A 27,922-nucleotide genomic window follows, 5' to 3' on the forward strand; every position below is an offset into this window, starting at 1 on the left:
CATCTTACCTGTAATTCAGTGACTTTCCTGCAGCTCTCCCTGTCCTGGTAGTTGAGGGGGGTGGGTGGGTGTGAGGCTTCATGGCTGCCTCTTTGTTAGCCGCCCACCGCAAGCATCTTCTCTAATGGTTTGCAGCTTTTAATCCTTGACATGTAAAAACTCATCTGGCTCCTAACGACGTTTAAAAAAAAAAAAAAGTCTGGCCTAGGATACTCTCAGGATTGATCAGGGTGACACTGGGCATTTTGCATAATCTCCTTTTACTCTGTTTTCCCAGACTAAAAATATTCCCAGTGTCTTTTCTTTCACATTCATTGAAGTGTATAAAGCTCTGATTGAAAGTGCTGGAGAAGTACAGTGGGGTTTTATTAGGCTGCTGTCAGGAGGTGAAGTGTGACTGAAGCAAGGCTAATAGCACGAGGATTGCTTTGGAGGTCCTGCAGACACCTTGCTCCTTCAGAGGTACCGCAGGTGCCCATCTCGTGTAAGCCCTTCTCCTCCCGGGTTCCTGCAGCAGGAGGTCGAGGGTGGCACGCTGCCGGAGGGCGTATGTGTCCGGGTGTGTGTGAGCTTTCACACCGTCCTTTGGAAACCACCTCTGGGAGCAATTGGGGAACTCACTGACCCTTCTAGTTTCATGTCCCTGTTGGAAACTACTTTAACATATTATCACTTTGTTTTATCAGGCAACTGAATGTTGAGGTTTCTCACTCTTTTTTAATTGTGTGCAGTAAATATTTCACTGAAAATAATTCACCCCTTTTTTTTGTTGCCAGGGTGCATTGAAGTTGCAGCCTTGCATGAATAATGAACAGCTACTTTTTCCTGACCCCTCTTGTCTATTTTTACTTCAGGAACTGTGGACATGGGTGGCAAACAGTCCACAGTGGGCGAAGTCTCCATAATTCAGACGCCTGTGACAGAAAGCATTCAGGATGCTTACAAAGCTGGAGACACCAGTAAGGCCCAGGAGTTAATTAAGTTGTCGTGTGAGGAGACTGCACTGCAAGTGGAAAAGGTAGGGTTAGGTTACTACTTTTTCTCAGATTTTATTGGGAAAGAAACCAAAATGCCAAGCTGCTGTCTTCCATCATTTCTCATGCAGAAAATCCATTCACTCATATATGTTACACAGTGCTGCAGGGTCCCAGACATTGCTGGTTGTGTGGGGCACTTCAGGAACACATGCTCAGGGGTGGTATTTGCCCTTGAAAGATGCGACAGACCACAGGAACAGCGTATGTAGAACCAGGAGGCTGTGTGAGGAGGGGTGCTGGTGCTGTGGTCACTAAAACAGGGAAATAGTTTTTCCACATAAAAAGGAAGCAGTTTATAGACTTAGCAAAAAAATATATTCCCCCATCATTACAAAGACGGTTAATGGCCACCTGGGAAGATTTTGCTGCTCGTGTTTGGAACTGTATCCTCTGCTCCAGCTTCTGCACTGCTCTGCCTTCAGAGCCCTCATTTTGAGCCTGCTCTTTGCACAGAGCTTACCTTAGTGTTTTGGGAGAGTACCTGTGTGCCAAGTCCAGGCATACTGGCCACCTCCAAAACAGGAAATACTACACGTCGTAGCAGAGCTGTGCAAATACTTTTTCTGTTTGGTCCATGAAAAATGGTTTTACACTCACCATTCTGTGCTTTAGGCTCTTTTGCAGAAAAACCATACAAAAAACTATAAAGAAAAACCAAACAAATTAATGTAAATAATATATCAACAGCAATGATTGTAATGCCTACTAGTGTTGATGACATTCCCAGTTAACCACAGTGACAGTGGGTATGCATTTGCATGGGCACAAATAAATACGTGGCTCTAGAAACGCTCTCTTTCTCTGCCCGTTCCCTTTGCGTAGAGTTTATTTTGCTGTGTTTTCTTTACCAGTGCCAGCTTTTAGGTATTGCAGCAGCGTATGGAGATCTTCAGGCAGTGAGATATTTACTGAAGGAAGCATTAGTGGTGTTACCGACAGAACCTAACGATGACAATGCAGCTGTGGTGGCTGCATATTTTGGACATAAGGACGTTGTGAAAGAGCTGCTGGATTCCTTGCATGGTAAGGCTATCGAGTTCCCTCTGCCTTTCCTCAAGCTTTTGGGTAGCTGTGTGCTATAGCTTCAAGCAGGCATTTATTTATTTTTTTCACAGCCCTTGAAAGGGGAGGGACATAGTCATGGGAAAGTGCGTGGAGGGATCTAATCTCTGCTGTGTTTGAAGAAAACTTCCCCCATGGGAGGAAAAAACATGCATAAAAATATTCCATGTTTGCAAATTGGAAGTGGAGGAAGATGCCGTTTAGACAATTCATTCGCATCAGCCCTCACAGCTGGGTAAGGTCCCAGACCCCACAGAGAAATTAAGGGATTTTCAGGAAACATCATCATCCCACTGCTGATCCAGCAGACACGGTGGTGCTGGGAGTGAGAGTGCAGCGTGACTGTCTGGCGAGCAATAGTTTGAGTGCACAGCTGGCAGCATGCTCTGTGCTCTCTTGTTGGCATTTTATTTTGACTTTCAGGGGAATTCCTTCTTTAGAATCATCATTATCTTTTAGTTTAGTTACATTTTATTTTAAAAATTCTTTTATAGCAGAACAGAGGCATTTTTAGACCCAGACACAATTCTTAAGGCAGCTTTAGGGGTGGGGGAAGAGCATTACTCTGAGTCAGGACCAGGAACAGAGTTTGGGTTCCTTCTTGCTCTGTTAGAGTACTGTGGGCATGGCAGCTGCTTCTCCCTGGGACCCTCTGTGGATTCAGGGTCTGGCGGTCCTGCACAGCAGCCAGGACGAATTGTTGTCTTGACCTCAGACACTGCAGTAACCCCAACAGCTAAGCTGGGCCTCCGCGATATTTGACCTGAATATAGCTCTAGCTCCTCACTGGAGCTATATACTTGCCCGTGTCCTCAATGACACTGGGAATAACCTGTTGGGAAACCTGCATATTTGATGTTCTTAAGCTGTTAGAGCACTAATAAGCAAAAGAAACCTTCCAGTTTCTTTTTAATTACACGTAATGTTTCCATCAGCCAGAAAGGAAGCTGACAGCGCTGGTTTTGTTACCTAGTAGCAAAAATGATATTAACCTAATACTCTCAGTAATAAAAAGGTACTTTCTGGAAACTTAGCTCAGTTTAGAACCAACCAAATTCTCTTAAACCCTTGCTTCGGGGGGGGGGGGCGGTCAGGGGAAGTGCTTTATACAAACAGCAGCTTTCAGAATTTTTTATGCAGGAGTTTCAGTTTATTTCCCTGGGAAGTTACACAGAAACCAATCACAGGGTTTAGGAATAAATGGCATGAATTTGCAATCTGGCTAATGCACTGCAGTGATTCTCTCTGGCTCAGTGTGAACTTCTTGTGGCTTACAGCTGAAGTGGAGCCCATTTTTTGCAGCGTGAGGGTGAGTGATTTTGTCAAATCGTTAAGAATGCAAAGAACGATGTGATTTCCACATGGAGAAGCTGCAAAAAAAAAAGTTGACATGTTAACTTGGGCTTGTGGGCATTTCTGTAAGCATTTCAAAGGGGATGTGAATTTGTACTGTGAATCAGGGAAGATTTGAGGACTGGTTACTGGCAGCAGAAATAATCCTGTCATGGGCATTTAGTTACACGCGCAGAATCATGCACACCTAGAGGAAAGCAGTGTTCTACAGGCAAAATATTAATGATGACTAAAACATTAGCAAATTCGTGCAGAAATCAGGACATGGTGTTTTAGTTTTTAGCTTTAAGTGACATTTGTCTAACTTTACTATGAACTGATAGTAAAGAATTCACCCAAAATTAAGTATTTCAAGGGTGAATGAATTTTTTTGTGGGAGATTTTAGGCTGCAGTGAAAACAAACTAAAACAATTATCTTGCGTTGTCTGAAACATTTATTTTTGTTTTATTCATCCAGTTGCATGAAAAGTCAGCTGGTTTTCCCCATTCTTTGTATACCTTCTCATGAATTTGGAAGAATTAGCCTATCTTGGATGTTTGGATCTAATGTCTGTTGGATCAGGCCTGTTGTCTCTAGATGCAAAGACAGTCCTGGTCATCCCTTGCCACCTCTGCTTGGGATTAGATGTTTGATTTTTCTGCTGGCAGCCTAGCAGGCATCCTCGAAACCTTCCGCTGTTGCCAGCTTATGCATGATTAGATCAAGGACAGTCAAAAAATTTCTCCCATTAGCTGGGTAGGTAATGAAAAACAGTTAAAGAAAGCTGAAAAGTTTGTGCCTGACCAGCTTAGGGCTCTTCTGTAACACACTCTTGCAGTGCAGTCTGCTCCTTTGTCCTCAGGGACTTCACCCTGTACCCTTTGCATGGCCGTTATTTGTGGATGACTCTTGCAAATCACAGGCCGGTGACATCAAGTAAGTCAAATGCCGTATCTTTTTGGTAGGTCCCAGTACTTGCCAACAACTCCTGAACTGGATGCTGGCCATAGCCTGCCAGCAGGGACATTTGGACATAGTAAAACTCCTAATTCGTGCATACAGTGCTGACCCGGAGAGCTGTGCAGTCAGGAAGAATGAGTTTCCAGTTCTTATACGGTTGCCCCTGTACGCTGCTATAAAGGCAGGTATGTATTTGCATGCTTCAAAACTTTGCTCCTTTTCTGCGATGTCTTTTAGAGAATGGGCTGAGTTGTTCCCGTCTAGGAAGGTATCACTGTGAACTGGCTTGCTTGGAATTGTTCTGGATTTCCAGTGGGATAAATGAGAATAAAATTGGCTCTGAATCTTTTGACTTAGCCAAATTTAAGTCAGGGACTTCCTAAGTTAGATTACTGTAAAAGCTGAGGGGCTGAACTTTCCTCTTTAAACTCCTAGGGAAAAGACCCTTCAAAAATATAAACCTTGCAAGTAAAAAAGCATTATTGTTATGGACTCTCTGGCACACACACTTGATTTAGGCTGAATAATTTACACTTCAAAGCACAGCTGTGTGTATAGTTTAGTAAGACAGGAGAAAAAAAGAGAAAAAAGCACTGGGCCAGTGCTTTTGCTGTCTCAGTTTGACCAAACTAAATCCTATCACTGGAGGAAACAGTCTTTATACAGTTCAGTTCCCTTTTTGCACACCCCCATGGTGTTTTTCAGAAGTGGTTATTTCCTAGGATTTCTGTTCAGCTCCTCGTTGGTTCATTTACATAAGACGAGAACAGACAATCTGTCTTTTCTCTAAAGGGAATGAAGATGTAGCTGTGTTTTTATTACGGAATGGAGCTTTCTTTTGTTCCTACATCCTGATGGACAGTCCTGAATCCAGCAAACACCTTCTGAGGAAGTATTTCATTGAGACGAGCCCTCTACCAGGTAGTGCTCCAGCAAAAACAGTAAGTAGCCATTTATCTGTCTGAAGAGATGTTCTTTTAAAGGAGTGTCGTGTTAATAATTGATATTTGTCTTTGCGTACCATGTGGCTGATGATTCTCCTTCTCAACTAAGAGCCTTGTGGTTTGCTACCCATTTAGAGAACAAGCTGTGAAAGTGGCTTTCATGCCAGTGCTGAATTGCAAGGTGTAAAACATGAGGCCTTTGAATGGCGTCGTTGTGCAAGACGTTGTGTGTGGCAGCTTCCACTTGGCAATTTTAACTTCAGCGTGTGAACCGGGCACGTCCTGTGGGAAGGAAACACTGACTTTGTGCTCAAAGTCTTCCAGAGAAATAAATGCTACCATAGGCTTCCTCTGCGACCCCAGGATAATCACGTCATTTAGGTTTCTGTCATGCATTCTGGTTGCAAGGTAATGCTGCAAGCTCTGTGGCTTTTTGTTAACATGGAGCATGGGTAGAGCAAGCTCACATCTGCTCAAAATCTCTTCCCTACTTCGGATCCTCATTAGTAACAGATGACTGGTAGCCTTTACTGTCACTTGCTCAGGACAGATCTGGCTTTCTGGAGCAGCGTGGAGAGTATCGTGTGTGCTCAGAACATATTAGTCGAGCTGTGCTTGTTCCACAGAAGTGGTTTCTGATGGGACACAGAGGCCAACGAAATGCAATAGAAGCCTTTTTAGGCTGGCAAGACCACTGTTCACTGCTTAGCCACTTACCTGTTGGCAATTTTGGCAATTCATTTGCATCTCTGTTTGTTCCACTGTAAAATGGGGAGATTTAAACTCCTCACAGCTGTTCGAAGGCTTAATACGTGGTGATGAAGCTTTGAGATCTACAGATGAGTGGCATTGTTTTCATGCAGGGTGTTATTACATTTCATGATTAGTACATATCTTTGTATAACTAGGCTATATTCTTCATTCTCTTAATCTCTGTTATCCCAGTCTCATTTATTCAGAACTGAAAAATGTCTCACAGCACACAGTTACTGCTGTATAGGGAAGCACACAGTATTTCACATTATTTCTCCTGTTACCCAGCAGTGTAGTTATCAGGCATTTTTCGTTTTTCCCCTCAGTATGTAGGTTAACCGACACTGAATAGGAGCATCAGAGCCCTGAGCTCTCAATAGTTACAGTTTTCATCAGGTCGTAAAAATTTTGCGGTGAAAAATTGTGAGGGAAATTTTCTGAGGCTCTGTCTGCGTGAATCCCATTGCCAGCTGGGTATCTGTTTGCACAGCTCGTAACATTGGAGGGTGTTGATTCTGCTTTGGTGTTAAGTAAAAATAAGCAGAGAGGTTTTCGTAGTTTTACGAACTTCTCCATTCTGTTTTCCTGCCAAAACCCTGTCTCGCTGGATTCCCGACAATACTGTGGATGTTAGGGACTACAGTCCACGTATGTGAGCTTGACTTCATTAGGTTTGATCAGCAGATTTAGAGCCCTTCCTGTGGGATTCTTAAGTTTTGTTGACAGGTAAACAAAAGGAAGCTAAATCCTAGGTGTTTCTGGATAAGCATTGGTAAAACTACATGCCTTTTAGAAGGAAAAAAATCCAACTAACTGGATAATTCAGCTTGAATAAACTTGGAATAAATGCTTGAATCACAGGGAAGAGGTCTGTTTTCCATGTGAACTTGCTGGCAATATTTAACTTCGCTGCTGTAAAAATGACTCAGCTTTGCTGTTGTCACACCCTGAGCGAAGAAGAGAGCAGTCTTAAAACATCAGCTAATTGCCAGAAGGGCCTGGTTTCAAAAAAAAGAAAAAGAAAAAAAAACAAAAAAAAAACAGACCCAGAAATTTGACTTTGATTCTTCTGGTAGCTGTTTATTTTTAATATGTTTGCTTATTTAATACTTTCTCTTAGAATTAATGTTGGCAGGCTGGGCCAAATTCGGGAAGATTTGTCCTAGTTTGCAGAGCTTAGATCTCTGGGAAGTGATAGTCACACACCCTGATAATTTTTTAAAACACAACCTCGTGGCAGCTGCAAACAAGCCGCCTTAGTGCTTCCTTCATATCTCTTAAGGTTCACAACTGTAAGTCTTCTTGTGTAAGTGCTGTGGTGCATTTTGCACTGGGAGGAAGCAAAAAAGGATCGTGTGGAGACTGCGATGCGTATGGCAGCCAGCTGGATGTCAGAAAGTCTCTCCTCTTGGACAGGGCAGAGCACGGATCATTTCAGGAGGAGCCCAGAACTTCAAAAGGGTTTGTCCCATCTGTGCTCTCTTTAAGTGAAAACACTGCTCAGTTGACCTCCGATTGATTTCACAGAAGTGAATGCTACCAGCTATGCATAAAATGTGGTCGGAGAGCTCGGTTTAGCTGCCGCACCTTCCAGGCAGCCTGTGCATAGCGCTGCCCTTTCTCAGACAAGAGGAGTTACATCTCATTTTTCTAATATCTGTTTCTCCTTTTTTTTTTTTTTGGCATAAATTTATCCCTGCAGCAAACCACTGTTTTGCTAAAGGGAGGAAGTGCTCCATTTTTACAGGAACAGGTAACAAGTGCCAAAATACCCCCTCCAGTAAAGTGTCTGGGCATGATTTCACACTTCGATAGGTGCAATCAGCATGGAGATACATGTGATTTTCCAGTGTGTGCAGTGTGAGAGATATTTTTTTCCCATTACAGCCCGGAAAAGAGCTTAAACTGCTGCGTTTTCCCTAGGAAATGTTTTGCCAAGAATTTTATACGCAAGCGTACAAATGTATGAGTGTGCTTGTGATCCTCCTCTGACTTCTTTATCTACTGCCTGGCTAATCTCAGTTACATCACCATCAGTAAAGAAATCTGCAGCACTTCCACTCAGATTCACAGCAGCATTATTGATGGAGGAATTAGATCACCATCCTCAGAATATCCTGTCTACGGCAAGAGCGAGGTTCTGTTGGGGCACGTCACGTCAGTTAGGAGGAATGCACAACAGCCTTTTTAATCACCTTACCAAAAGGTCTCAAATCTAAGTAAATATTTTTTTGTATTTGTAGTTCATCGTTTGCCCAAGAACAGTGGGGTTTCTTGCTTCTGCACAATTTCCAGTCTCTTGCCTTCCCCAGTGCATCCCCTGACATCACTGCAGTAGAAGATTTCCATTTAGTCTTCAGGACTCGTATTGAGAGACTTTCCTTGGCAGGAGAGGGGAGTCTATGGACGTTTTCCTTACCCTTCTGAGGAGCAGTGAGCCGCCCAGAGTCAGGCTGTGCCCAGGAGCTAACAGCCTCTGAACACCGGCCCTCTCTCCTTTGAGCGCAGAGCTCACCAGCCAGTGCCAAGTGGAGAAAGGTTGAGCTGATCACTGGCTCTGTGAGTTCAGCATCACAGACTTTTGGCATCGAAGAAACAGGCTTTTCTGGGAAGATAGTGGAGATGGTTAAGTGTGAGTAGGGGAGGAAATCCCCTCTCTTCATGGCATTGCTGTCAGGCTTACTTTCACTTAATTATGTTTTCACCACAGAGTGCTGAGCCAAGTAAATCCCTAAGGTAACTCCACTGACATCAGGTTAGTAGCACCAAGGTGAGTTTGGTCCACTGTCCCTAAGTCAGATGAAGGGGCTTGGCTGATCGTCCAGTTTGCAGTACTCAGGTAGAAGAGACACTGTCAGTCCTTGGCTCTGGATGGGGAGGAGGACTGAGTGCAAGGCACTTACTGCTGAGATTCAGAAAGCTGCCTAGGAGATGAGGACCCCTGCCCTGCAGCGCTCATAGCAGGTGTGGATTTCACAATCTTGTCTGTGGTTTTAGAAATCACTATCTGAATTCTGCAGGTATCTTTCTATCACATCAAATACCCTGAGGCCATGGCTCTGCATTTTTGAGGTAAATGACACACAGCAATCTAAATGTAAAATAGAGATGAGTATCAGTCTGAAATGAGAAGCAGCAGAGATGCATGGTCCTGCTTGCACCTGCTAAAAGGCAGCTGTAGATCTTATTATTACTGCATTGGTCGGTGTACTCAATGACAAGTACTTTTTTGTACTGTAAAGATCATCATCTTGAAACAGATCAGGAACTGAGGGAGGGGATAAGCACCATCAGTTCTTTATTCTGATTTTTTTTTTAATTGCAGCTTTGTTGGCCGCAGTTTAATTAAGCAGGAAGAGAAAAGAGGGAGTTGGATTCTGTAGTGCATTTTTACTCCTGGCTCACCTGGGGGGAGACGTTGCTGTCCCACTGTATGGGCTGGCAAACAGAGTCTGGGTAGCCTGAGACAGTAACTGGTGTCACACAAGAAATCTGGCGCTCTGGAGTGTGAATTCAGGGTCTCAACCACAAGCACCTGCTTTCTCCTGGGAGGAGGAAACCAAATAACCAAGCCAGCTCCCCAGGCCTTTGTTCTCATCACTGCCGGAATTTCAAAGCCCTGTATGGTTATACGCATCCTCTGTGTAACTGAAGGACCTGTGGATAGCCTTTTGCATGGAATATTTGCCCAGATTTTTAGCCGTAAATCTCAATTTTCTTGCTTCTGTTTGTTTATGTAAAATACGTGAATAGCTCATGGGGTTCAATACTCTGGTCATGGATGCTTGTCTTAGGAAAGGTGCTACAGAGCATCCCACTTAGATCAGATGCTAAAAGATGTTTTAAAAAAAGCCAGGAAAATTTTCCTTACCTGTTTTCTTTTTGGGCCATGGTGCAGATCCTATGCATCCACAGCTGCTGTGGCAATGCCATTGCCAAAGCAGAAAGTGCCAGGATGCCACTGCTTCCATCTCAGTGTACTGTTGAAAGTTGTCCTGAACTTCCAGGGTAAATCTCCTCCTGACGGCATCTTTGTTATGTGTCCTTCCCAATGCAGTGCTGGTCTTTGGTGATCATAATATACATGGAATAATAATTAACAGCTTGCGATATCAGTGCTGAGGCCACCTTTGGATGTAATGTCACAGTTTTCCTGATTGTAGGGTGAAAAGTAACCTTAGTCTCACAGCCAGATCTTCATCCCACGTAGTTCTACCACCTTGCTCCAGCAGCATGGGGTCAGTAAAAAGCTGCTTCAGCCACTGCCTGAGATCACCCCTTCTGTTGGCAGATGGCAAGCTGTTAAGGGGAGTAGAGGAAAGAGCATGGCTGATCTCCATGGATTCATGTTTGAGGTTTAGTCTCCCTCTGAGCAAGGTCTTTGTGATGGTTGCAGGAGATAATTGATGGGTCTGATAGGCAGGCTCAGACAAATCCACCTTTGTGTAAACCCTCAGTGCTGTGTTAGTATTTCCATACCCCATGTCTTGACAATGATATGGGTAAGCGGGAAGCCCCTTCCTTACTAGCAGTTAATTTTTAGACCGTAGACACGTTGTCTGGAACTGCTGCCTAAAAGCTTGGATTTTCCCCTATTCATTCTGGTTTACCCCCTCCACCCCCATTTTGGCTGAGTCTCAGCATAGCTTTTGAAAAAAAAAATGGCATTCCTGGAAAGAAAGTATCAGGATGGAGTATGCATTGCCAGCCAAGGTCAGCTGTTAAAATGGCTAATTCCCTGATAAAACATTTCTCACATATCTAGGCAGACTGTGTTTGTATTACACTTTCAGTAGATGATCTTTGTTACACCTTTCTCTTCTAGCCTGAAAAGGTCATTTGTATTAAAAATCTACATGAAGCACACGCAGCTGGGGATCAGGCCTTTTCTTAACTCTTTCCTAAGCCAAGGGGTTTGGTTTTGCTAATGCAGAGTATGTGATTTTATCCAGCACTGTTAGGTAGGAGGGTGATGGGTTTTTTTCTGTATGAGCAGGTCATGGTGTAGGTTTAACTGTCCTGGCATAAAAAGGCTTCTGTTGGCATCCCTATAAACCACAATATGATATAAATGATGTCAGTAAGAGATTTTTCTTGTGGATTAAGCTGTATTTCTATCATCAGGGACAATTTTAGCTGATCTAGGACAGAGCTACGGTGATGCTGCCCTCCTGCTCTCCCCAGCCATGCGCTTCTCCCTCCTCTTGCATCAGTACCATTGTAAGTCAGTTTTTGGTGACCTTGGCTGGAAGCTAAACCAGCTGAAAATTCTGTCTGAAATAGAGAGTAATAATATTATAAGGCAGGACAGTGCCTTGAATGTGCATGTAAGTAGCCAGACAGATATCAATGCTACTTGAGGATTTTGTTTGTAGTGTAGAGCTGGTTTCCTGTATTATCTGGATTTAGGGATCTGCCTCCTGTTACGAGCTCCTGGGGCAACTCAAGGAACCAGGAAGAACTAGTCAAGTGCCTTGGCACAAGTGTGCTCTTCCCCAGTGAGGTTCCTCATGCTGGGAAGATCTTCCCATCCCTTGGCATCAGTACCACATCCCTACATCACTCCTGAAGTGTGGGGTAGCTAGGGATGGAAAAGGGTATCTGACCTGTCTGTTTATACTCTTTATTACCATAAATCACAACTGATTGCTGTCCAGTGATGTAAACAGGCTCAGTCTTGAGCTGTTACAAGTGAAGAGAAAATTACAGAGAACTACATACAGAATTTAAAACAAGAGTTTGTGAGCAGGAATCTGTTAAATGTACAGACTTGGAAAATCTAACAGTAAAGCAGAATATGTTTAGTGCCAGTGTAAGGTCACCTCTGAGCTTTGCAGTGTAACTCCCATTAGATACTGCATTATTTTGCAGTAGCAGTGGATACTCTGCTTAATTTGATTTCTCGTTGCTGCTGGCGTGTTGTGTTTTGTATGGGTGCCTCGTGGCATGATGGTGAACGTTGCTTTAGACAAACAGCTTGTGCTTTCTGCCTTGGTTCCCCCAGTGATACAATGGGCATAATATTTCCATTCCTGTTTGCAGGGCTGTCCTGAGGCTTCACTAGTGAACATTTGAAGAGCACTGTGTCTACACGAAGTACAAATACTGTCGATTTCTAAAAAGTCCAACTGTTTGTGCTTACCCTTTATTCCATTCTCCTGGACATTTGAACTGTGTGATCTTCATTGCTCGGAGCTCTGAGTCTCAAATAAGCATTTGAGATAGACTGTTGTTTCCCTTTTTCTTTCTCTCCCTTCCCAAAATATATTCCTTTTAATTTTAAGTTTAGGGTTAAAAATCTGAAGTGCTAAATACTGGGAATTGGAAAGCAAATGAAATTTGCTGTTGGGTCCTTGCTGCCTCCTGGTGGAGAATTAACGATCACTTCATTGAGGCTGTCTTTGGGATGAGTTGTGTCAAAAACACTGAACCTAGGAAAACGTTTGGGGGCTAACATTTTAAAAATGTGTATTTTGGAACATAGATCTCATTGGAACGCGATGAGGTGATCGTGAAAATGAAACGTTGGGTTATTTACTTGCATTGATGACCGTTTTGTGTTCATGTTCTCTTCTGTCTAAGCTGGAGCGTGAAATAAGTAGTTATGCCTTTCACAACAACTTCTGTTTTTTTTCCAAAAGAGGATAAAACAACTTCCTCATCTTACTGTCAAAAGCAGCAGAACATTATCTAGAAAGGAGGCAACTGCCAAAATCATGTCTCTTCAGATGCTAAAATATCTTCCTAAATGATACTGAGCAAATTTCTAGTGTTTAGAAATGCTTTACAAGAGGGCGTTTGCCTTGGCTTGCCTTTTCCAGATGTTTGTTTGCAAAACCTAAAACTTCTCCAGAATGGTTTGGCTGCTTGTTGTTGGAAGGTGGAAGATGGAAGAGCAGTGCCTGGGCATATGTTAATTATTCCAGCAACAGGCCACCTCGAAAGCAGTCATTACTCCACTCAGCAGATCTGTCCCTGTCCTCTCCACAGATGCACAAGCAATGATCCCCAGGCGTTTCAGAGGCTGACTGCTCCAGAGGGCTTCCTCTGGACCTGCCTGGCCTCTGTTGGTGCTCAGAGTCCCTCGGAGATCTGAGCAGCGATGCAGGCCACGTCCAAGAGACAGAGCAGGGTTGGGGCTGCGGAGTCTGGATTTAAGAGAGGTTTCCATGATCTGTCCGTATCATGCTGCTAGCGCAGGGTGTGACTGCGTCTTGCGAGGCAGGGAGCCCAGCCCCGTGGAAACTCACTGCTCGTTGTTGGATGGACAAACCGTTAGAGTCTGTCCAGCTCTCGGATGAGAGTGCTGGTTTCAGGCAGGGGCAGCTCACCCTTTGTGGGGCAACCTGGAGCTGGTGTGTGGACTGGCGGAGAAGTCCAGGTCCCCTGCTTGCGCTCACTCATGGTCTTTGGAGTGAGATCATGGAGCAGCTATATGGTGGGGGCTGCTGATATCCAGGCATGATCTCATCTCTGAGTCAGTTTAATTCCTAGAAGCAGATTGGAAAGTGAGCAAAATGTTTATGGTCTGTTCTCTGATCTGCCAGATTCCCAGCAGTGTAACACAGGCCAGGAGCAATTGGGATTTTACTAACATGGTTTTCTCTTCTTTCTTTGACATATGTAGGCTTTGTGTGTGAACTGGTCAAACCTCAAACTGCCCTGGGTGGATCTGGACTGGCTGATTGATATCTCCTGTCAGATAACTGAGCTTGATCTCTCTGCCAACTGCCTGGTCTCCCTTCCCTCCGTGATCCCATGGGGCCTGATAAACCTCAGGAAGCTCAGCCTGGCTGACAATCAGCTGATGGAGTTACCCAGCGTACAGTCATCCGACGAAATTATATGTACAAGGTGTGTGCGCTGGAAGCCTACAGCAAACTGAACCCGTACGGAGAGCAGGTGCAGATGAGTCAGTTGTGCTTGTGTGAAACTGTGTAAGTGAAGAGCATATGCAGGAGCTTCTTGGTTTGTTTTCTGTCTGCTGCAACGTTTAACTAAAGATTTGCTCTTTTGCATTCTCAGTGTTTTCAAGTTAGTTGTCAGGACAATTGTAAGGACTTTTATTCCTGTATTGTCTCACGTTGCTTCTGCTTTCCTCCAGTTCTGGTGAGCCCCACTCCTCCAAATCTAAGCCTTAAACTGACTTAGATTGATATTTGCTGGCTCACATCAATTATCTGATCTGCTGTTTATCCAGACTACTTCTGTCTGCTCCCTGGAAGGGTTAATTTTCCAAATAGGGTTTTTTGCCTTGCCTTGTGAGAGTGCATTCGAGCTGCTTTCATTCAGATCTAAAGCTGTCCTGGTAAAATAGACGTCTATGGCAACAGGAGTCTTTGCTAGCATTTTATTGATGCCTGACTGAGTATCTTCTGTACTCACAGGTTACTCGAGGTTGACGTATCCAGCAACAGGCTCTCTACTCTCCCTTCTGGATTCCTACATCTGAAAAACCTTAAAAAACTCATCGCTTCCAAAAACTATATGGAGAAGTTATTTGACGAGGAAAACAGTACGTACAGTCCAGCGTTAGCTTACGTTTCAAGGCCTGATTTGTAAGGGAGAACCCCAAACTGTTACAATAATGACTTAAAGACAGTATTAGCTAGAGATGCTTAGAATCTCTCAATCCTTTGTCCAAAGTACATGAAAAGGCCTGGCTGGCTTTTAGCACTCATTAAATCCTTTGGCTCTTATCTAGCAAGTATGCAGTATCCTGCTGGATCAGGCTGCTATCATGCTTACACCAAGTCCACAATGCTTTCTGTTTTCTAGCAACTAATTGGATTGGTTTAAGGAAGCTGCAGGAATTTGACGTCTCTGACAACAGGTTGGTGGAACTTCCAACGGTTTTTCTGTACTGCTTCAAGTCCCTAAACATACTGAATGTTTCCAGAAATCAGCTGAAAGTGTTTCCAGATCCCTGGGCCTGCCCCTTGGTAAGTCGAAGTGCTCTGACAGAGTCAGAGGCTAAAAAACCTGTTGAAACAATGCAAAAAATACACTGTGATGCTTAAAAAGCTGTCAGACATCTTAGGCTAAAAAGCTGTTCTGTTTCTGTCGGAGTGCCTCTGTGATTCAGTTTATGGGTCTCAGACCAAGTCTTTCTGAGGTTCTACCCTGTTCTCACCATGTTGATAGCATTGGTGAAAAACTTCTAGAAGCATGTCTTATATGGATGTATTTGTTTTCTGTATAGTTCATATGAGCAGAAGTATTGTTAGGATCATTTTACAAATGTCCTGGTTTTGCAGGGATGAAATTTATAGAATCACTTTTCTGTTCCATGTTGTTTCAGTCTGTGGCCAGCTGTGGGATGGTGATCAAGGCCATTAGCAGTGAAAGCCAGGGCAGCTGCCCCAGGCTGGCCCACAGGTGTAGTCTATATCATTAATGTCAGGTTCACTATAAATGGGAAGGCTTGGTGGGGAGGGTGGGGCTTTTTGTTCTGTTCCCCTCCCTCTTTCTCCTTCTCTCAATGGTTACTATCCCTGGAGGGACATACCAGCACTCTGTGAGCTAAGTATAATTTTCTGTCTTTGGTATTCGTTCTCTTATTTTATTAAATCTGTTTAAATTTCAACCCATGAGTCTCCCTCCTTTTCCCAACTCCCTTTCTCAGCTGGAGAGGGGTCTTGGGTGATGGAACAACTGGTTATTGTTTAGCCCTGAGTGCAGGCTAGAGACAACAGCACACTCAGCCTTCATTCAAAGTTAACTTAGCCCAGACCTGTGGCTAGCTAGGGCATCTATATCCACCCATCACTGTGACTTTATTCCTCATTATTACAGGGATAGCAGGAGAACAGTATACTTTGGTGAAGTGTTTGTTTATGGTTGAAAAGCAAATGAGGATAATTTTCAAATTTCAAACTTCTGAAATACTTTTTGCCCACCAAAGAATTTGCCCATCAATTAAGTGAGTGCATGTCCTCAGCAAATCCTCTGTGGCTGCATGCACAATGATTTATCTATATCAAAATATCTAAAGAGATCACCTAGAATTAATTTATTAATGCCTTAAACATGTGACAGCTGATCTACCTCATTACTTAAAGAGATGTTTACTACTCTGTGGGTGTTTTTTCTTTTGTATTTTCCAGAAATGTTGTAAAGCATCTAGAAACTCACTGGAATTCCTACCTGATGCGTTAACTATTTTCTGGAAAAATCACCTCAGAGAAGTGGATTTTTCTGAGAACTCACTAAAAGAAGTTCCACTGGGACTCTTCCAGCTTGAAGTAAGTGTCATTTCTTCTCAGTACATGTTATTTCTCTTAATACTTACTCAGACCTCGAAGTCATAGCAGTGGCTTCCTGGTTAAAGTAGGAGACTACCTGCTGCTTTGAGTTGATGAACACAGCAATTGCACAGAGTCTCTGAGCAGCCCACAGCCTCCTGAATGACTACATTCAGGCCCTCATCCAGTGTGATATGGGATCTAGCTTTTGACACAGGTCTTCTGAGAACTCTTTGGATGTCTGTGGTTTTCAGATTTTGGGAGCGCAGTTTGGAAGACAACCACTGCATTGTAGCTGCAAGCTCCAACCACTGAAATATAGGTGTACTCAAATGTGCTCACAAAGAGTTGTGTTTTTTCTTAATCTGGCACACCAGTGTCGTGTCATTAAGGATTAGTCTTTCTGTGCTGAAAATAGTATGTTTGAATGCCCTAAACAATGCTGGTTGGCATCTCTCTTACCTTTAAGCTTGTGCAGATTAAATAATTCTTGCCAGCAGACATCAGAGATCCATAGTTTTACTTCAAAATTCTTCAGAATTTGTGGCTTCGCACAGTTTTGACATGAAACAAAGCAGAACTTGGGGGTTTCCTCCAAGCTTCCCTTCCAGATTGTGAAACTCAGGGTCATGGAGATAGAAACAGAGGTAAATCTTTGCACAGAAGTTTTATGACTTTCACTGCTGGCCTCTGTGGGAAGGATGGTTCATATCTATGTCCAATTTGGACCTCAGGAGCCTGCTGCTAAGGTGCTTCTTGCTCCTGCCTGGAAGAAGAGTGTTGAGGGTTGTTTGCTCCCTCAGTTGTTTTTAATGATCCCTGAAGATTTGGCTTTGCTTTCTGGTAACCATTTGTTTTCAATTGGCATTTCTCCTGAAATAGAATGAATCCTATGAACTATTGTCTCCAAAACTTGTTTTTTCTGAATGTATTAAAAATAAGACCAGTGGGTGGGAGCTACGATGACAGATATTAAACACTAGATGGTGCTTCAAGGGCACCTTTCTTCGGGTGCCACAGCTCAGAGGCTGCAGAGGGATGTGATGGCATCAGAGAAGACCTCAGTGCAATCTCTGCTGATGGTCTGTCTTCAAAGTTAGCGGGCTTTGGCTGCCTTAAATGGTGCCAGTTCTTATCCATGTCTCTTCAGCCTTACCTTCATAAAAGAAATAAATAACAGGGATTTTTAGTCCCCCAAGGGCTAGAGTGTGGTGAGCAAATAGAAGGTGAAAGCTCATGCCTAGATCAGCCCTGGCTTGGGCTACTCCTTGGTTGTAGAGTTTGTGTCAGTGAATAGGGCTGCACTCGTGCTCCAGCCCTCTCCAGAAGTAGATGTGGGAAGGGGGAGAAATGGGCAGTAATGTGTTCCTACCTATAATGTAGGAAACATTATATGTTCCGACATTATTATGTAGGAACGGCAGTGAACTGTCTTCTCCTTGGGAAGAGGTGAAAGCAGAGGAGGCCTGTGACTTGAAAGCACGTCTCTGACCTAGGCTGGTGGGACATGTAGTTTATCATTGGCCTTTGCTTGGTTTGTGGAGGGGTCTTAAGACTGGGACCGGCTCACAGTTGCTAATTTGATGTATATGCTAGAAACGGGGTGTTAAGAGAAACAGAGGCCTTCTGAGCTTGCCTGTGTGTTGCCTTCTAAAGGAGCCAACCGTACATGCTCCAAGCCATGTCTTAGTTCTCTAGACTATGCTTCTCTTGAAGAGACCTGACCCTCTCTGGGTGGAAGTATTCAGGTAAGACTCTGGTCAGCTTTTCCACATCACGAGCTGACCCAGGCGGCCTAATCTGGATGCTGCAGTTGCTTCCCTCTGGTATAATCGAACGTACCAGAGCCCTTTTTGCATGCTGCGGCAGTAGGTTTGAAGGAAGTTGCTGCTGCCATTGTCTCGCTTCTGGAGGCACCATTCTCTTCCTGAAAGGCAGCAAAAATGAAGAAGTTAGAGATGAGAAAGAAGAGGTAGTTGCAAAACAAGGACTAGTGATCTCCAGAATTACAGTCAGGAAGAGCCACAGCCAGTTGAAAGTCACTAATTTTCCCCCTAGGAGCAGGCACATAAGCATTGCATATAATCCCACCAGGCTGTCAGCTCTCCTGGAGAGTGGCCTTTGTCAGTGTTTGTGGGGGACGTGTAACATGGATACAGTTGACTGAAAATGAAGCACCCCAGCTAGACCACACAGAACAAAGTTTGTGCTAATTCTGGACCGTGTAGCCTCCCTTTCCTCCCGCCCCCTGCTCGGGGATATTTCGGGGAAGAAGTTTGAAGCATTGTCATTGAACAGCCTCATGCTGATACTTGGAGAGAGCTCGACACCAGGCGCCAAGAGAGGACTGGGTCTTCCTTCCAACGGGAAGTTCGAGCCAGTGGAAGACTAATGATGATAAAAGCGTTGGCTGTCAAGACGCGAGGGGCAGGGAGGGTTTTATGGTTCGCACATTTTCCAGCCCTTTCCTCTAGTGGTTCACTCTGCGTATCTGCAGTTTTATATTTTATTTTACCTTCCCCAAGTGCCACCAGGGCCCAGTGCTGCCCCTCTCACATCACTAGAGGGAGTGTTTTGCATGATAATTGCCAGTCCAGCAGCTGCCGGTTGTCCATCGCTTATGTCACACGCATACCTCATATTTTTCCAATCTGAGAAAAGAAGAGGAAGGCCAACAGACTGGCTTCGTGAGACGTTGTTAATCCTGCTTGATGAAAAGGGGCATAAACCTTTTATATTATTTGGAGCACATAAAGCATTTAACACATTGGAAGCTGAAGTCTCTGCTGGTAAAACATGATTTCCATGAAGTATAATTCATTAATACTCCTGTACTTGTGGCACGAGATAATTCAGCTGACATTCTGCTTATCTCAGTTTTCAAGGGGGGGACTTGCAGAATAAACCTGGTTAGAAACTCTACATAGAAGACTCTTTTTCAGTGGAAAATTGGATTTTTAGCCAGATGAAAATGATCCTTTGAGCCTCAACATTATTTTTAAGGGTAGATGGAAGAGCATAAACTTTACAAATGTGAATGGGAACTGCATTTTTTTTTCTTTTATATTTCAGTTAAATTTAAAGGAGAGCTTGTGTTTAACTTTATTCATGGTATTTGCAGCTGTCTTACCTGTATGGTGTTAATCAGCTTCACTTGTTTTTAAAGTTTCTGTCTCTGGTATGAGGGAAAAAAAAAAGTAGATAGGTAACTTGTATAAATCTTGGAAAGTTAATATAAATCCTCTCCATTTTAATAGAAAAAGCAATTAAAAATTTTCCTTGTGTTAAATAGTTCACGTTTTGCATGTTGATTTTATGCACTCACAACAGGTGTAAGCCCACTCTGACACTAGCTTGCATACATGTAGAAGACTTCTTGTCCATGTGTGGCATACTGTGTAGGTAAATCATACTGTTCTTTTCCATTTGGAAAGGTTTCCTCGCTAAAAGTAAAGTGTCTTCTTATATGGGTTGTTTCCAATTACATCTGTCAGCAAGTAGACTAATAATCTCCCAGAACTAATAGTGGTGTTGCTTCTTGCAGAAAATATGCTTGCTGGAGAGGAGAAGGGAATGTTTGCATGCTAGGCAGCACGGACAGGATGTTCTGATGAATAAGATGTACTTTCTTCATGTTCCTCTTATTTAATAGCCATGCTAAAAAACCTCTTTCTGTGTGTTTGATGGACTCTTCTAACTCTAGGCTATTCCTCTTTTAGGCTTTGGTGTCCCTGAAGCTGCTGGGAAATCAGTTAGTTGCATTGCCTTCGCAAGATAAGTGGAATTGCAAACAACTTAAATCACTGGATCTTTCAAAAAACCAACTTGGGAAGTAAGCGTTTCTTTCAAATTTTGTCTGAGAAAACAAAAGCTGAAGAAATAATAGCAAACCCGATACCTCGTGTAATACAAAAGGTGTCAGCAGTGAATTAATTACCTGCATAGAAGGCATTGATATCCACATACCGTGTCTCTAAGTATATTGTGTGCCTGTGACAGTGATGAATTATCCTTTACTGATTCTTTGTGCATTTAGCACACTATTGATTTAGTAAGTGGATAGATTACTGATAACGGCAGTTTAATTTCAGAACATGTAGAAATTTCTTTAACCCAGTGTGTGGTTCATCACTACAAATACTAGTTTGTGGGGAGCATATCTTAACAATAAACCATCTGGCTGGACTGCAGTTTGTAGTTACTGTGGGAGTATTGTTTTGGAAAAAATGAAAAATCTTTGGTTTTTAAATGGAAGTGTAACCAGCTGCATGTTCATAGCGAAGACTGATATTAATAAGGTCATTCAGTGATGTTCTTCTATTTAGAAATTACCATAGGGATGTTTAACAGAGAGAGTTAAAGGTCCCTTATCTTCTCCAGAACTGCATTGAATTGTGTCATACTTCTATCTTCTCATTTGGGTACCTGTCCAGCAAATTTTCTGGAGTCCTTATGAGTTGCCCTGTCAGTTGCAAAAGACAAATTATTGTTTTTTCAAATGTCTCAGTGCATTTTCAGAGTCATGTTGTTGGGTCATCTTGTCAGAGACCCTCTGGTGAGAGCAGAGAGTGGCAGCAGGTCGGTTCTCCGGCGCTTCTCATGAAGCTTGTTCAATTTGCTGTTTGACAGCCTGCTTAACCTTGACACCCATAAAGCCAGGGGTCAAGTGCTCTCGCCCTGGGAGCTGAAGGTGCTGCCTTGCACAACTCTGTTAATTTACCAGAAGAAAACCACTGGGCCTGGACAAGTGGTGGTGATGCCTACCTCTGTGATTGCACAGTGGGCTTCAATCCCACCTCTCAAAAGCAGGCAGGAACCCATAAGAGCTGTGCTGTGAATCTCACAGCTTTGAGCGGGGCCAAACTGCCCCGCGTGGTGCCCTGGGCACACAGCTCCAGCACAGTTCTCAGCTGCTGTGTCCAAGCTCTTTTCTCCATGTATCACCATTTTGTTTGGCCCGCAGGAGTGACGAGGGATTTAAAACAAAGCGGATCCCCTTTTTCACCACGAAGAGCAGGGTGCGCGGTGGCCCAGAGGCAGGTAAGGTCCACGGCAGAGCAAACGCGGGGAAGCAAGTGCTGAGAATGCCAGGTGAGCTGTGAAGCAGCAGGAATCCGTGGAGTTTGACTGGAGGGAAATCAGTGTAAATTCATCTGCAATTTAAAGTGCAACAGCAGTTAAATTAAGAGGAAATATGTTTAGATAAAATGTTTCTAAAGAAATGGTGCAGCTGGTTGGTACCATCAATATAGAAAGATGAAGAATGAGTAAAACCTGTTTCTTTCACTGAGCTTTTTTTCTTTTCATGAAGGTTATGCCTTTGAGCCAGAGTACGAACTGGTATGTCGAAGGGAAATTAACCCATAATTAGTCTTACTACTCTTAGGATTGTTTCTGTTGCTGAATTTGTAAATTGCATGTTTTCCCCTGTCTCTGTGATTTGCACCCACAGTTTAGGGCAGAGCAGAAGAGATGTTCTGGGTTAGTGCACGTGAAATCCCAGAGAGAACAAAGGAAAATCTACAGATATTTGCACTGCTTCCTGCTCTCTGTGGGATTCATCTGTGTTTCTTTTTGTTTGTTTTATTTTAAAGCACTTGGAGAGCTTTCTCATTCTCGCTGCCTGAAGATTGGCTTGCTGTAAAGCATTCTTTGCAAATCATGGAGTGAAATAGAGCTGGCGTCTTCATGACGCACATCCGAGCAGCCCTCGGCTGCTCACGGGAGGGAGAGGCCCTCCTGCAGCAAATGCTTTCCTCAGTTCCCCTGAAAATTGTGCATGGTCTCTGGTCACCGTGAATAGGTAAAATTGGTAAAGGCACCAAGTACAGCCATAGGTATAGGTTAGGAGTGGAGGTCCAAACCTCCAGTCTGCTCTTCTGAGAGGCAGAGGCTCTACCTGGAACCTCCAGGCAAGGCTAATCCTACCTCATTTTTCTGTCTGGGGAAGTCAAGACTGCTGTGCAGCAAGTCCTGTATCTGCGCCCTAAGGAGGAGAAAGGATTGGTCTGCATTGCTTTGCAAGTAGGAAATGGAAATAGAAATGCTGTGACATTGGTGTAATCCTGAACACGGAATAATTGGAAAAAGAGTCTGAATCTTGCGAATCTGTGGAGTCTGACATATCCTCAGAGCTTCTCTGTGAAAGCATTTCCCAATGGGGAGAGAAGGGCAGGAGCAGAGGGCAAAGACAGCTAAAACCAGCTATAAAAGCAAATTGCAGTCCAAATGGAAATTTCTACATGCTGCAAACCCAGCATAACCCCTCTACGTAAAGGTGGAGAGGATGCACTCTGCGTTAGTACCATTTGAAAAGCCTTGGCACGTAATACCCTGGTGCGACTTCGAGCTGCCTGAGGTTGCCTCAGGTTGCAGGAGGGCGCAGAGCAGCCCACCTGGCTGGTGCCATGGTTGAATAGCCACAGAGACAGAGCAAAGCCAGCTCATCTTTTTCTCTCTGTTCCTCTGCCAAGTATAGCTTGGTGAGACTAGAGGATGTGGCCAAGAATTTAAAGAACATCAAGAGAAAACAGAAGCTGGAGTACATCAGCTGCTCGCAGAAGTCTCCTAGCGAGGTGGGGGGCGGGTTTTCATATGATTTTACCAACAAAGCTGTTTATTCAAGTCTAGATTATTTAAAGAGAATAATTTATGGATGCTCACTATACGTGACTGATAAATCTCAGAATAACTTCTTGCACACGCATGTGGTGTTGGTGGCATTTACTCATCCAAAAATATATTTTCAAGATGGGATTTGTTTTAATTTTGCTACAGTTCTTTAAAAGAAAATTTGAGCTGAAGCCAGAGAAATCATAAATAACTCATGAATAAATAATTACAATTCATAAACACCTTGAGCTTGCTTCCAGTATAGTACACTCCTTTCTGCCTGGGACTCTTTGGTGAATTGAGAGTATTGCTACTATTTTAGGTGTTTGCTCCTACGTGTCCAAGAGGGACTAAATCTGTCTGTGCCTAGGTGCGTACTGAAGAGGAACAATGAAAAGTTTAAGTCCAGCGATGAGCCAGAAAGGAAGTGAATTGAATCCATGAATAAGCCTGCTGTTCTCCTAAAATAATCCCAAAGATGATTTTTCATTTGAAAGCTGAAAGGCGGACTGTGACACCCTGCCCACACTAGACAGTCCTGTCACGTATATAAAACACCCCTGCAGACAGTGGGACTCTATCTTACTCCTTTTCTGATCGTAGCTCAGCCTTGAAATGCTGTTAATATTAGAACTGGGGATTTTTCTCCTGAGAAAACCTTTTCCATTTTCTGTGTTGTGTTTTTTTTTTTTCTTTTTCAGCTAAGTCTAGTTACAATTCCTCAAGTCTTCCCTGTAAGGGAAAAAGATCTTGGTGCAAGTGGGACTGTCCTATCCTTGAAGGGTGTGTCTTGCATCTTGGGGAGTTGCTTTTATTGACTTGACCATGGAGGCAGCAGATGATGCTGGTTGTCATTCCTAGATGATTCCTAGTCAGAGACTCAGAATCTGCTTGTCCCTGTGTGGCCTGGTTTTCCTTGACTTGAAGATGCTGCTTGATAGATATATGTGACACTCTTAAGACGGCAACACAATTCACAGCAGCTTTTCATTCCGCTGTCCCGGGAGTAATTTGTGGAGTGAAATGATGCTTTTTGGAACAGCTGAATTTCCCTTTGTTTCAAACCTCTCCAGCAGCAGCAATTCAGCCATGCAGTTGTTGCTATTATTGCTTGGGTTGCTCCCAAAATACGCTAGTTGCTGCTCAGACATGTAGGAAGTCTGAAGTGCCCTGAGACCTCGCAGTCTAAAACAGAACAGAGGGGCAGATGCCAGCAGTGTTTTAGAGGCGACATAGCTTAGCAATCTGTCAGCTGCAGTTTGGGTTTTCTTCTCTGTTGTTATTGACTTTGATCCACCATAAATTGCTCCAGGATGCAACGTGGGGGCCTGAACATTCTGACCAGTTTCTGGCTTTTCTCAGGAAACTTGGAAAAAACATGTTGAGAACCACTTGTGCCCTTGATATGCCCTTTCACTGCCAGCTGTTAGGCTGGAATAAGGGCAGTTCACAAGGTATTACCAGCTATTCAACAGCAAGGAATATAATGCCACTCATCCTCTGACATGCAGTTGTCTTGGCAGGCCTAGAGTTCCTCCCTCAGCACCCCAGAAGTCCTGGAGAATTCCGGTCACCTTCAAACCCGCGCATCACCATGATTGTAAAAAATTGGGATGTGAGCATTGATGTTTGATCACCATTGAAGGCCGTTTGCTTTTCTGCTGTTGCTTCATGGTGGTTCCTGCCAAGGAACATGACCTCATGTCCTGCCCACAAAGTTAAGGTGAAGGCTCTTGGTTCAGAGCCTGGGTGCCTGTTATGTTTTAAAGGTGCAATTTGTTTCCTGTCTTGTTCCAGGTCCTTTTTTGGAGTTTCCAGCATTTCTGAGTGATTCTCTGGAAGTCCTTTATCTGAACGACAATCAGCTGGACTCTGTCCCACAGTCCATTTGCCTTCTGAAAGGTTTAACAGAACTTTATTTAGGAAAGTAAGTCCGTGTCCTGGAAAAGCTATGCGGTATGATTTCCATGTTGTTTTAGTGACCAGTCTTCTGTGGAGCCCCACCCCAGCTGTCTAGTGCTTTTGAAGTCAAAAAGCTGGAAATAGTCAGCCCCTTGTTAGAACTGTGCCCATCATTTGCTTTAGATAAGGAGGAGGCGGACGGCCTTTTGAGTTAGGGAAGATGATCTAATGCTTTGAAGACAGGCCTGGGAATCTAATGCGCCTCTAGTTCATTCTGGCTTTTTGCTGTCAGCTTCTATAGCATTAGAGTCAATAACTCGTCATTTTTGCCTTTATTTCCTCAACTAGGCAGTAAAGATGATTACGCTTGTCTGCTTCAGAGGATAAATTGAGGTTATACATCACTTTTAGGATGGAGATTACTTTTAAAGTGCTGAGTAGTCTTATTAAAATGTTAATGGCAGATTTCTGCAAGGAGAGAATAGTGTAATCTGAGAGTCCGTGAGAGCAGCTACTTACACACAAAGCCTGGTTGTTGGTAGATTTATTTGTTTTTGTACAGTAACCCTGGTATCCGAGAGCTTCCTCCAGAACTTGGACAGCTGGCTAATCTCTGGCAGCTGGATATTGAGGAGCTAAATATCAGCAACGTTCCTGCAGAGATCAGAAAAGAGGGTAAGGCTGATCCTGTGGGTTCTTTATTAAATTGCCTGAAAATATAATGAAAATCGCTTCCTCCTAATGGCCCTGAACAGGAACAGACAGTGTGTGCCCAAGCCCTTGTTGCGGTTAACTGGAATTGCGTAGGGAAACCTCCTACGTGTATTTGCAAATTTGATAATCAGTGCTAAGCTCTGGCTATATGATCAATTTACGATAGATCGCGTGTTAAAATGATGACTTATAAATGCAATATTTCATTTGCAGTATGCATGCCAGATAAATTCCATGGCTTGCTTCCTGAATGTGTGTATTTTAGGGTATTTAGATGGTCTTTCTAAAGACTGAATTGTTTAGGATCAGCAGTCACAGTCACATTGAAGTGACTTTATTGTAAGCTGCTAGGTTTTTGGATCTATTACAGTACTGTCTTCTTTTTTGTGTGTTTTAATAAGAAAATCCTGTGGGAACAAAGTTATTAGGAATTATTCCTTCTCCAGCACACTGTTGAAGCCTAAATCTAATTTTAACTGGAAACATAAAAGTAGAAGGAAAAACTGAGTATTTTCCAATACTAAATTAGTATTTTATGTTTCCTTTGAGCTTCTGAAGCATACGAGCCACAGCATTTGTTTCTTCTTACAGTGCTCCATTGTAGAGCCTCAGAGCAGTGACCTTTTTCTGGGGTCTCTGTCTCAGGTTTGTCCGCTGGAGGTTTCTTTGTTTATTCTCTGGGTTGTCTCAGCCCACAGCGAAACTGCAGGGAAAATATTAATTCAGCTGATGTGTCTGCAGCAGTAGGTTTTGTGCAGTCCTGCTGTACATATGTACATTTATAACTGCTAACCACAGATAAAGCCTGTTCACTTCCCCCCCGTAGGCCCTAAAACAGTGCTGGCATACTTACGAGCGCAGCTGCGCAAAGCAGAAAAGTGTAAGCTAATGAAGATGATCATCATCGGTCCTCCACGACAGGGAAAGTCAACGCTGATTGAGATCCTACAGACGGGAAAAGTCCCTCAGATGATGCACAGCGATGCCACCATACGTACAACAAAATGGGAGCTCCCCAAGCCAGTGGGACACAAAGCAAAGGTGAAAAACGGTCGAAGGTCCTTAGCCCCAGTGTGATGTTTGAGCCCCACAGCATCCCTTTTGGGTTGAAATTGCCTGCCCTTTTATAAAGAACAGTTTCCATTACCTGTGAGCCAGACCTCACAAGTGATGTGTCTTTAGATCTGTCACAATTCCTCGTTTCATCTCCAGTTGGTACTAGAGGACAGTTCTGTTTTCCTGAGCACTTGATTTTGTACCCTAAAGACAGAGAGCCATGTGTAGACTGCCTAAATTCTGGCTTTCCCAGCTCGGGTGGTTTTTGGACACTGATTCTGAGAGAATGTTTTAAATCAGCTTCTCTAAAGCAGATTCTCCTTTCATCTGGGGCCAGAAAATGGGACCACCAGTACCTAAAGCTGGACTCCCTTGATATCAGAATTGTCCTAGGTGGGGAAGGTGGGTGGAAGGTAGGATGCCTGACCTCTGGTATGATCCGGGGATATAAGGCATACCTTAAACACCCAAATCTCGGATGGCTCATTCAGGGAGTATGTCAACCCATACTGAACTCATTTGGACAGCACTGAATTCATTCAAGCATTTGAGAGATTTGTAAGTGGCCCTGTCCACTGCCTGTGTAGTAACACAGGGATTAGAGCATGCAGAATTGGTCCTGAGGTCTTGTCAGGGCTGAGAGTGTGCAAGCACGTGGCTCTCCATTCCCGGATGAGAGCCATGACCACCAGACTGTTTTGGAAGGGGTGGAGGAGCCTGCTGAGTGCAGCTATTCTGCAGTGAAGAGTGCCAGGCCAGAGACAGAAAGAAAAAGAGCAAGCACAGCCTGACTCTTTAAAGAGAAGACTTTGGTGGGAGAAGGGATTTGTGCATTTTGTGTTGAAGAGCAATTGAATAAAATAAAAACCTAGACAGCATCAGAGACCTGGAATGGGATCAAGATGCTGAACGGGCTGTTGTCTCTACCTCTGAGTCTCTGTCTTTCCATACAAGCACCCACAGCTGAAGGTCTTTTGGATGAACAAAGCAGTCCTGGTGCTAGTTAGGGCTTTGTTTAAACAATATGGAAGTTCTTCCAGCTGTTTCTGGGAGACTTCAAACTGGGACTATGCTAGGAGATCTGAGCCCTACTGAGAATACTTAGCTCCTTGCTGAAATCTCATAGGGTAACTTGTCATGTGGGACCAGTCAGTACTTGGACCTGGACCAGTAAACAGAGCCTGCTTGGTGTTACGTGATGCTCTTAGGATGGTGGCTGGAGCAGGGCTTGGTTTCCTGCTCAGTCACAGGCAGAGCCAGGTGATTTAGGGACAGAGCCTCCAAGGTATGTAGGTGCTCCCTTC

General features: G+C 43.7%; 1 protein-coding gene across 2 annotated transcripts in view; it reads left to right on the top strand.

The window, feature by feature from the left end:
- The window catches only part of LRRK1 (leucine rich repeat kinase 1), an 83,327-nt gene that overhangs the window by 21,559 nt on the left and 33,846 nt on the right, over positions 1–27,922 (top strand). For both annotated transcript variants that reach the window (XM_068410605.1, XM_068410606.1), the window contains 13 exons: positions 855–1,018; positions 1,889–2,060; positions 4,399–4,578; positions 5,186–5,334; positions 13,718–13,944; positions 14,478–14,605; positions 14,869–15,032; positions 16,197–16,334; positions 20,054–20,166; positions 21,298–21,374; positions 24,744–24,873; positions 25,411–25,523; positions 26,389–26,603. In XM_068410605.1, coding sequence (XP_068266706.1) covers positions 855–1,018; positions 1,889–2,060; positions 4,399–4,578; positions 5,186–5,334; positions 13,718–13,944; positions 14,478–14,605; positions 14,869–15,032; positions 16,197–16,334; positions 20,054–20,166; positions 21,298–21,374; positions 24,744–24,873; positions 25,411–25,523; positions 26,389–26,603 — 1,970 coding nt within the window. The remainder of the gene's footprint in view (positions 1–854; positions 1,019–1,888; positions 2,061–4,398; positions 4,579–5,185; positions 5,335–13,717; positions 13,945–14,477; positions 14,606–14,868; positions 15,033–16,196; positions 16,335–20,053; positions 20,167–21,297; positions 21,375–24,743; positions 24,874–25,410; positions 25,524–26,388; positions 26,604–27,922) is intronic.

This window comes from Nyctibius grandis, chromosome 11 (assembly GCF_013368605.1).
Source record: "Nyctibius grandis isolate bNycGra1 chromosome 11, bNycGra1.pri, whole genome shotgun sequence".
In the NCBI taxonomy this organism is placed as follows: Eukaryota; Metazoa; Chordata; class Aves; order Nyctibiiformes; family Nyctibiidae; genus Nyctibius; species Nyctibius grandis.